General features: G+C 37.5%; 1 protein-coding gene across 9 annotated transcripts; it reads right to left on the bottom strand.

The window, feature by feature from the left end:
* Window positions 1-3,518: 3,518 nt before the first annotated feature.
* Window positions 3,519-9,209, bottom strand: LOC107863438 (trehalose-phosphate phosphatase A). 9 transcript variants are annotated; one of them, XM_047408552.1, is made up of 16 exons: window positions 8,791-9,209; window positions 8,540-8,635; window positions 8,173-8,246; window positions 7,035-7,211; window positions 6,554-6,609; window positions 5,985-6,470; window positions 5,737-5,877; window positions 5,584-5,655; window positions 5,338-5,457; window positions 5,183-5,239; window positions 5,000-5,101; window positions 4,621-4,698; window positions 4,444-4,513; window positions 4,262-4,332; window positions 4,069-4,161; window positions 3,519-3,925 (listed from the first exon to the last, which is right to left on the bottom strand). In XM_047408552.1, exons 6-16 carry the CDS (start codon window positions 6,273-6,275, stop codon window positions 3,866-3,868), a joined length of 1,155 nt encoding a protein of 384 aa, XP_047264508.1. In that variant the 5' UTR covers window positions 6,276-6,470; window positions 6,554-6,609; window positions 7,035-7,211; window positions 8,173-8,246; window positions 8,540-8,635; window positions 8,791-9,209; the 3' UTR covers window positions 3,519-3,865. The 9 variants fall into 9 exon arrangements, with proteins under 9 accessions (XP_047264508.1, XP_047264509.1, XP_016564830.1 ...); XM_047408553.1 differs by having other exon boundaries at window positions 7,151-7,211; XM_016709344.2 differs by lacking the exon at window positions 7,035-7,211.
* Between the last annotated feature and the right edge of the window lie 1,066 nt (window positions 9,210-10,275).

Here is a 10,275-nt window from a genome sequence, read left to right as displayed (position 1 = left end):
TTCCACAGTTGTACCCTCAATAGAAGAAAAAGAAGAAACAAGATCAATGCCCTCAAAGATGATGGTGAAAATTGGACCTTTGACCCTAAATTCATCAAAGATAATATTCTTAGGTTCTACCACATTTTCTACTCCTCTGAACACCTGTCCTCTAGCTAAAGATTCCAGCAAAACCCCTCCTCCAGGGGTAGCCTGACTCAGGAAGACAACAACCATATGGACTTTATCCCTACCCCCAAAGAAATCAAGGAGGTTTTCTTCTCCTTTAAACCTAGGAAGCTACCTGGCCCTGATGGTATCCACCCTTTTTTTTTCCAAAGATATTAGGATATTGTGGGCCCCCAAACCATTAAATTCTGCTAGGACACCTTCCTCTCCAATAAAAAAAAAAGGTGAACACTACCTACCTCTGCCTTATTCTCAAATGTCCCAATGCTTCCAATCTTAGAAACTTCATACCCATTGGCCTTTGCAACACTCAATATAAAATCATTACCAAGATTATTTTTTCTAGGCTCAGACCCCACCTGGATAAAAACATTAGTCAGAACCAAGCTAGTTTTCTCCCCAAAAGAAAGACCTCTGACAATGCCATCACTGTCCAGGAAGAATTTCTCATTTTAGGAAAATGACTGGACAAAAGGGGAACATGATTCTTAAAATAGATCTAGAGAAAGCTTTTGACAGAATTGAATGGAACTTTACTAAACAAGCCCTCATCTTCTTTAACATTTCCCCCAAGCTTAGCTCTCTCATCATGTCATGCATCTCCTCTTCTTCCATCTCCATTCTGGTCAACAAAGAAAAAATGACTTTTTCCAACCCAGTAGAGGAATTAGGCAAGGAGACCCTTTCTCCTCTTACCTCTTCATAATGTGTATGGAGCTTCTTTCCAGGAGGATTGAGCATGAGATAGACATCTCAAACTAGGACCCCATCACCATTAACAAAAAGGGCCTCTATCTATCTCGCATAGTCTTTGCTGATGACCTGGTCCTTATGGCCAAGGCCAATCAAAAAAACTGCACTACTATAAAGAGAATTCTTGAAAGCTTTAGCCATTACTCTAGCCAAAAAGTAAACCACCTCAAGTCTAAAGTTATCTTCTCTAGAAACTGCTCTTCCCGTGACAAAATCTCCCTCTCTACTATTCTCAATATTCATGCTAGAGAGGATTTTGGGAAATACTTGGGGTTTCCAATCTTCCCCAGGAAACCCTGCAACAGGGACTTTCAGTTTATTGTTTACAACCTCAACAATAAAATGGTAGGCTGGAAAATAAAATTCCTCAACATGGCCGGCAGAGCCACTCTAGCTAAATCATACCTCAACATTATCCCCACGCATGTTATGCAATACATCTCCATTCCTAGCAAAATTCTCAAGACCATTGACAAAACCCAAAGGAACTTTATATGGGGATCCATCTCTGAAAAGTAAAAAATGCACCTCATTAACTGGGATACCCTAACTCTGCCCAAGAAGAATGGTGGCTTGGGCATCGAAAGAGCCAAGATAAAAAATGAGACCATTCTTACTGGCTTGGCTTGGACATGTCATCAACACCCTGGTAAGCTTTGGTCTTCTATCCTGAGGAACAAGTACACCAACCAAGATAGAACCATCAAAAAAGCTATTTCCAACACTTGGAAAAGCCTTCAACTGGGTTGGGAGTACTACATTAAAGCTTCCCAATGGGTGGTTCATAATGGGGAAAAGGTAAACTTCTGGATGGAAAAGTGGTTCCACACCAGTCCATCTCTTAGAAGCCTTATCCAAGGACCCCTAACCCAAGACCATTTAACCACCAAGCTAAACTCTACCTGGCAAAATAACTCATGGGACTTGGATACCTTACCAATCCAAATCCCTAACCACATCAAGGAAACCATCTAAATTTTTTTCAAACATAACACCAGAATCAACTCCGACCATCTCATATGGGGAATCTCTGGTAATAGCCTCTTCACTAGTAAGAGTACTTACACTTTTATTGATCAAAACTCAAAAATCAGTAATATAGAGCTCACAACTCTTTTAACTGGATCCATTGCCCCTCCTTCCCCCAAATGAAGTTCTTTTTATGGTTAACCCAACATAACAGGTTACCTACAAAATGCACTCCCTCCCACATGGGCCTCTATATTGCCCCTAGCTGTTCTAGCTACAACCACCCTTCAAAGAAACTCTTACATATCTTCTTCCACTGTCCTCAATCAACAGATTCCTAGCATCACATTGTTGAAAAAGGAGAAAATATGGGGATCTCCCTCACAAGTTTCTACCTTCAGAATTGGTCCACCACATGGAGGAAATAGAAAAACAAAAAATTTGACAATCTCCTTCTATGGTATCATGTTTTTCCATTTTCCCTTTGGGGAATCTGGAAGAACAGGAACTCCCAACTCCTTTAATAATGAAAGTAAGAAGCTTAATTTCCATGAGGTCTATGTTGAATCTGTTAAGTACTATCATATAGCCAGTAACAGAGTTATGCATGCCCATAGACTAACCCCCATCAATGTCAAATGGAACCCCCCTATCCTCCAGTTCTACAAGCTTAATACTGATGGCTCTTGCCTAAAAAAATCCTGAGAAGGGAGGGATAGGTGGATTTATCAGGAATTGTAGAGGTGGCTGGGAAATTGGCTTTGCCAAACACTTCCCTCGTGCCACCAACAACCAAGTGGAACTCACAGCTCTTGTGGAGGGTCTGAGAATAGCTGCAGAACAAAATCTCTTACCCCTTGAAATTAACATCGACTCCAAAGAGGTAATTTCCATGTTAAAAGTTGGTAACTTACTTTATGATGATCTACTTGATGATTGCAAGTCAAGAATTAGAAGGTTAGGGAGGCCCCAAGTAACCCACTGCTTTAAGGAAGCAAATGGAGTAGCTGATGTCATGGCAAAGTTAGGAGCAACCACAGCTAACTTGAAGGAGACATTAATTTTTGTAGTTTCACCAGTGCGTACCCGGGGAGAGATTTGGACAGACATAGCTGAAACTTATTTTGAACGATTTGTTAACTCTTGTGTAACAAATACTACTTCTGATGACTCCTCTTACTTTGTTTTGCAACCAGATTAACAAATCAGACATTTGTAGTTACCTTGAACACTAATTTTATCTTAACGCATTCCCTTTCAACAAAAACAGAATGAAGAAATGTGGAGAGGGTTTAGCTATTGTACATAGGTGTCATTTTTTCCTTGAAATTTATGATTTGTGTGATCCCTAGGGAATGGGAGACGGAAATATAGAAGCGAGTAAGCCCTTTGATTTGATGTGTGAATTTACAACCACAAGGCTCCTGTGTTAGCAATTAACCTTTGAACGTCGAACATCACTTTGAATTTTACGAAAAAATTCAATGGCATCACATATGTTCAGTTCAGTTTGGATTGATCTTAACATAGGGTATAGAAAGATCACTAGGGGGGAACAGGGATAATTTCATGCTTCAATAAGGATCAGCAGTGTGATAGGGCAAGAAAAAGACTCTTGAACACATAAATTACCTAAATAAAGTAATTCAGTTTGTACTTGATGTATTAAGCAATTCAGGTGTTGGTACACTCTCCCTTGGGGAGAACTGGCAGTCAAAGTTAAAAACAACATAAAACTTGAAACGAAAAATAAAATAGGAAGATGACTATACATTTGGTCTAAGGGCATCCTTGATGCCGCAATTACGAAAAGGAATTTACAAAGAAAAGCTCTGAGCAGAAACAGTGAATTAGAATCACGTTACTGTCATTAGAAGCTTTAACTTAGCACCTCTGCTCCTTAAACCATCCGCAAGTAGTCATTTGATCTCCATATGAAAAGAAATCAACAAAATGAGGTATATGTATTAAATAGTTAATTGTTACAAGCACTTGACTTCTTCCATGATACCAAGCACTTGAGGAATTCCATCACCTTAAACCACAGAAATGCAACCGGTCAGAATCATGTAGCAAGAAAGATCGGAATAAAGCAGACATGTTAGATGAAAATGCTAAACAACTTTAATTTCCTTCAATTATCGAACAAGGGTATACTATTAAGAAACACTTTCATACCTCAGATGGATCCCTCAAAGAGTAGAATGCACTGCTTTCTTTAGGAGCAGAGGATACCAAGATTCCATAACCTTTATTTCCCTCTCTCAAAACCTGTTAACAAGTGCAGTTGACAATTTAGTAAAACGTAGTTGATGAACCCAGAAGGAAGTGTGCCTGTTATAAAATATCCTATTAGTTTGCTCAACTTTACCTTAAATGCATCTTCATCTGTACGATCATCTCCTATATATATGGGAAGAACATCATCACAATTATTCAACCCTAAAAAAAGAAAAAAATATGCACTTATGTTAGTTTGGGACGATTCAACCGTTGGCACACCCTAAAACCTTCAGTAACTCGTTCCATAAAGCAGTCAAAGGCATAACTCACCCAACGATTCAAGTAAGAACTCAACAGCTTTCCCCTTGTCCCAGTTAAGCACAGGCCTGACTTCTAAAACCTAAATAAGGTTGAGGAGAAGCTAATTAGAGGAGTTAAAATATACCAAGGCAGTAACTTTCCTACTGCCCTGCAAAATGCACTGCAAAAGCCAGCTCATATATGTACCTTCCGGCCATGTGTCAATCGCAGACGAGGATAGCGTTTTACCAACTCATCAACAGATTCTCCAATAGTTGACCAACTCTGCAATAATTTAAGCAGGCACAATACAAGGGATAAGAACCGTATGTCTGGTTAAGAAAAGCAACACAATCCTTTTTTTTTTTAATCACCGGGAAAAGTTAACAGTTATTTATATTGATATCAACCAAAGTTAGAAATCCTTACCTTCTCATCTATATTACGATAGTTTAAGCAGGCAAAAAATATAAGGGATAAGAACCTTATGTCTGGTTAAGAAAAGTAGCACAATCTTTTTTTTTTAATCACTGAGAAAAGTTAACAGTTATTTATATTGATATTAACCAAAGTTAGAAATCCATACCTTCTCATCAACGTTACGATAGTGAACGGAAACACAGAATTTGTTGTTTTCGACCTTTGCTCCGGTGATATCTTTTGTGAGCTCAACAAGAGATATAAAAACCTGCTTGAGCATATATTGAAAACACTGTTTCATACTAGCACCTCCACAAAGAGAATATCTTTTAGCAACACTCTTATTTACCTCATCGATCATTGGTAAGAACTCACTAGCAGGTTGAAAAAGATTAACTTCCTTGCCCTGTGTTCATAGAAGTTGATTGATGTCAGTAGCTCATAAGAGAAAAGATGGTTGGATGTCCTAATTTCTTCAATAAAGATCAGCTTTAGCATCATTACCTGCTTGTCAGTAGATCTAAGACAACTATAGTCATCAGAAATGGATCGAACAGGGCTCATTATATCCATGCCATGACTACCAGCGTAGTAAAGCTCAGCCAGTCCAACAAAGTCATATACCTAGACACGAGAATATCCAACCGATAAGAGAAGAATCTTGAAGGTTTTTAATACAGTAACAACAAGATTTGCCCGTAAAAAAGAAATCTTGTTCAAACACAGTTAAATGAAATCACAGTTAAACACCTTATCACGACTTCTCCCACTAATAATTGCTGTGGGAAGATATTTAGCCACATTCTTCACAGCAGCACGCATCTGAAAAAGAGTTGACTAGTGTCAAAGGAATTCTGCAAGTGTGGCAGAAACTTTCTCCCATTAAAAAGTTAAGATACTCACAGCACTAGACATGAAAGCTCGATCTGGATCATCTACAATCGGTGATAAAGTCCCATCATAGTCCAGAAAAAGTGCTATTCTTTTGCCTATTGCATAATTTGTGATTTGCTCAAATGAGGAAAGTGCTGAGGGATACTTGAGCTGCAAAAGCACAAAAAATATTACAACACTTCTCTTATATGCCTCCAGAAGTACGATCCAGGCAAAGTATTCACTAAATTATATTACAGAGAACATAACGAGCATACCATCCAGATGCGGTAGGCAAGATCATTTTCATTTGCTGATATTTCAGCAGTTGAATCCTTACTTTTCTTTCTATGTGTAGGAGATGACGATTTCATGGCATCCAACCAAGTGTTTGACCTAACATCATCTAGAATTCCTGGCTTCTTCCTTGGGATAGTAAGGAAGAGTGTAGGAGAGAAAGCTGGCCCAGCCGGAGAGTATGGCATTAAAGTAGAGTGGATGCCCAATCTGGACTGAGTCATTGGGGCAGGATCGGTGACAACCGGGGATGTATTTGATTTCAGGTCCATTGTCCCCAATATCTTTATATGGAAGAAAATAAGTTTAAAACTATGCAAACAGTTGACAACGGTTTTGAGTACTCTGCTCTTAAATTGTTTCACACACTTCTAACCAACTCTTTTGTCAATGAAAAACCACCTCTTCAAAGTAACCTTATCACTGCAGCCAGGTGTATGGTCCATCAAGCAAAAGAGCCCTGGGAACTGACAATCACCAGACAACAAGTGAGTGAAGGATAGATGCCAATATCAAAATTGTAAAATTTACAATCCAATGTGAATCTTACTTGCACATCTTCCTGCTTCTTAACCGCAGTTTTCTAGTGTTGTCGGATAAAATAAACTGCAAAATATGAGCGAGAAGAATATGTGAAGCAGTTGTATGTCTCAATATCACAGATGTAACAAACAGATTAAAGTCTAAAGTAATGCAGCATCTAGAATGCAACAGAAGTCCAGAACTTTTGTAACATGGAGAGAACAGAAATCCATTTCTGCCTATCCCAGCTTAAATAATACTATTAACCAATTTGCATGATAAAATTAGTCACAAGCAGGAGAAGGTTCCTCCAAAAAGGAAAGAAGCAAAGTAGAACAAGACATGAAAGAATTTTATTTAAAAGAATCTCAATCAATAACCATACACAAACATTGCAAGTCAAGGTTTCTAGTGATTCCATATAGCATAAAAACTGGAATACTGCATGACTTGCTGTCAACTAACAAAAATATATTAACATTGACGAGAGAGATGCATTCTCAGATTACCTGTGAATGAATATACAGCATATTATCTGAGAGGTCTCATAAACAAATTTAAATACTGGTCCAAATACTAATATTTAGTAACAAAATTTGGCAATTGGCAGTAGGTAGATGTTAACCTCCCCATAGCCCACAAATTGAGAGGAAAAAAACAGCAGATGCAACCACATATTATGGTCCCTACAGAGAAGAATGGGAGGCATTAAATATGGACCCCTCACATTAAATTCTAGTAATAGAACAAAAGCATGTTGAAGATAAACCAAGAATCATGATAAATACATATTTCTCCATATTATAGTAGCTTTCATACACCAACTTGGTGACCACCACCAGGAATAGAAACTTTTGGACATAACTATTGCCTTTCAAACCTTTTATTTTCTGACCCCTTCTCATTTTGATACTACTTCTGCTTTTGCTTCAAAGATCAAAAACATATCCATTAACAGTTGGATAAAAAGAGATGATATTTTTTCCTAGAGTGTATTTGTGGATTAGATCCGTGAAAAAGATCAACAAATGTATTAACATAAGCCTTTCCTGATCATGTTATTATAGGAAGAATCTGGCAACAACCATTTTTAAAGACAACCGCAGTGTCCATTCTAGCTTGAGCGCATCTCGACTAATTTCAGGGATACCTGACACCTCCGACCAACATCAGGTGTCAGGTAACTCTATGCACCAACTCTATGCACCAAGGCTAGGACAGATGGAAAGAAGCCACGATTTGAACCTGACAGCTCATGGTTCTCAACCACTTCATTGACCACCAGGCCCCACCCTTGGGTGCAAGAATCTGGCAACAATTAATCGAGCTTGAAAATGATTTTTAAAAAGTTGACAGACGAACATTATGACATACATCACATCAGATCATACAGCTCCATTACAAAAACAGAAGTCTTATGGTAACAATATCTGCGCTGCTTTTAGGAGAGAAACAGAAACAACCATACTTATCAATCTCTTGAAGCAGCACCACAGATTTACAATATAATATCTGAAAAAACTTCTCAAACTAAAACAAATAACAATAAATACTTTACGAAGCAAGGCATTTCTAACGATTTCTCGATGGCAAAGTTCCTAAAATTTATTCTGCCATCGCATATGAACAACAACAGCAGCAACGTACCCGCATTAACCTCACACGTGGGGCCCTGGGAAGGATAGAGCAAACGCTGACCCTACATCGTGAAGGTACAGAGGCTGTTTACAAAAGCCAACACGTATGAACGAACGCGGGTTGAAAAATAAAAAGAAAAATATCAGAAAAAAAAAAAAAGAACTATTATAGAAAACAGAGAAAGCAGAGGTCAAATGCCAAGAGAATAAAACATCTTAACCAAAAAAAAAAAATACAAGCTTGTGGTTAAAAATGCTCCCAAAAAAACCAAAAAATTAATTATTAAAACGATATTTTATAATCACAGAACTAAGAAGAAGATTGAAATGCGACTAAAAGAAAAGAGGAAACAGGTGTAGTGTTGGCAGAAGCGCACCTGATTTACAAGGAGGAAAATGAAGGGAAACGTGTCAATGCAAGGAACGACTAAAAATGTGGTGTTTTTCCAGAACGAATATATAAAACAAAACCCCTTCAAAAACACAACAAAATGTCGTCATACAAAACAGGCAATAGCAACATTATTAACAGAACCAACAAGCTCGAAGAACAAGACGATAGCTACTGAATTTTAACAATACAAAAATGAAAATGCTGGGGAGAAATGAGATGATGACGTCAGCATACCTACGGGACAACGAGGCAACAACAACCACGAAACCCTAGAAGAAGAAAATAATGAAATCACAGAGAACGAGGAACTGGAATTTGTTTTATGGTAAACGTGGAAAATAAAAATATGGAGAGAATAGAGAAGGGGAAAAAGAGAAAAGAAGGGAAGGGGGGGTTTGTATAATGGTGTGTTTGTTGTGGGTATGATATGAGAGACGTGGTGGAGAAGGCAAAAAAGAAGGGTGGGTTGCCCGTTTGTATAGTTGAATTCCAACGAAATCAGAAAAACCAACTTATTAGGAAATATTCAACCCCTTCCGCGCTTTGACCACGCTTTGCTTTTCCTCATGGCGTGCCTGACAGTTGAAAATACAACCTCTCCCTCCCCCCCCCGCGCTCCACCAAACATTTCTCTTTTTTTCTCGTTAACATTTTAAATGCACCTCATTTTGTACGAGATGTCCATAATTTTTAATCTTTTTTCTATTTTTCAGTGTTTAATCCTTATTTGGCACGGTGATTCAACGCTATGTCCCTTAAGTAAGAGGTTGGAGGTTCGATCTTCATTTATGGCGAATGGAGCAAATTCTGTGGTCAGTTTCCTACTGCTTAGTGCGTTGATAGAGGAACGGAGAATTAGTCTCACGACTGCCGGCTGTGGGAATAAAAATTAAGCCGATAAACTGTTTTTCCTGATTATTTCAGATAGAGCCATAGTGTCACTTGGGATTTAATCCTTTAATTGATATTTGAGCTTAGTTATCATTTTGCTTTTAAAATAATTAAATTTGGAAACAAAGTTTGGAGAATAGTTTTGGGAATTTTTTTGTGTTTGAATTATCTCTAGAAAATAATCGCTTAATATTTTAGGAGATACCTTAAAGTTCACATACAAGATGACCATTACCTCAAATTTCAAAAGTTCATGATAATAATTGTCGGGATCTAAATAATTGAAGTTTCTTAGAACTTTCTTAACAAAAGTTAGAAACAAATGTAAAATGCTTCACCTAACACATTGTCTATTAGAATATTAATCTTAATTGTTGTTATTGGTCACTATTAGCACGATTTGGACAATTTAAGAATCAGTTTAAAATAAGGGTTAGAAATGATGCATGGAACATGAGACTTTCCCTTCTTAGAGGGGCTTGCCTAGCCACTCAATTTAATTACTAAATCAATCAACAACTGAGGTTCCACCAACATTTTTCCTGCCATTCTTTGAATTGACCATTAAAAATTTTCTCCGTCTCATTTTATGGGTTACTATTTAATCAGATATGAAGTTTAAAAAATAAATGATGCTTTGTAAAATTTACAAAATTATCCATTTAAAATCACTTTAATATTTACTTTTTAGTTATTTTTCTTATTAAGTGAAATCCCATAAAGATAAAATGGGAATGATGTCTCTAAATAATTATTAAATAAAAAAAGATGACATTCTTTTTTAGACAGATCAAAAAAAATGGCAACACATATATAAAACGGAGGGAG

Source organism: Capsicum annuum, chromosome 3 (assembly GCF_002878395.1).
Source record: "Capsicum annuum cultivar UCD-10X-F1 chromosome 3, UCD10Xv1.1, whole genome shotgun sequence".
Classification (NCBI taxonomy): domain Eukaryota; kingdom Viridiplantae; phylum Streptophyta; class Magnoliopsida; order Solanales; family Solanaceae; genus Capsicum; species Capsicum annuum.
The sequence above is the reverse complement of the archived record's forward strand: the minus strand, read 5'-3'. Positions and strand labels throughout refer to the sequence as shown.

Bases quoted from the DNA above. Each gene is read 5' to 3' on its own strand.
- LOC107863438 (XM_047408552.1), bottom strand. From the start codon at position 6,275: ATGGACCTGAAATCAAATACATCCCCGGTTGTCACCGATCCTGCCCCA. The intron at 5,458-5,583 runs GTGTTTAACTGT...TCTCGTGTCTAG, and splicing joins GTGGGAGAAGTCGTGATAAG to GTATATGACTTTGTTGGACT. The intron at 4,699-4,999 runs GTATGGATTTCT...AAATTATTGCAG, and splicing joins ATCGTAACGTTGATGAGAAG to AGTTGGTCAACTATTGGAGA.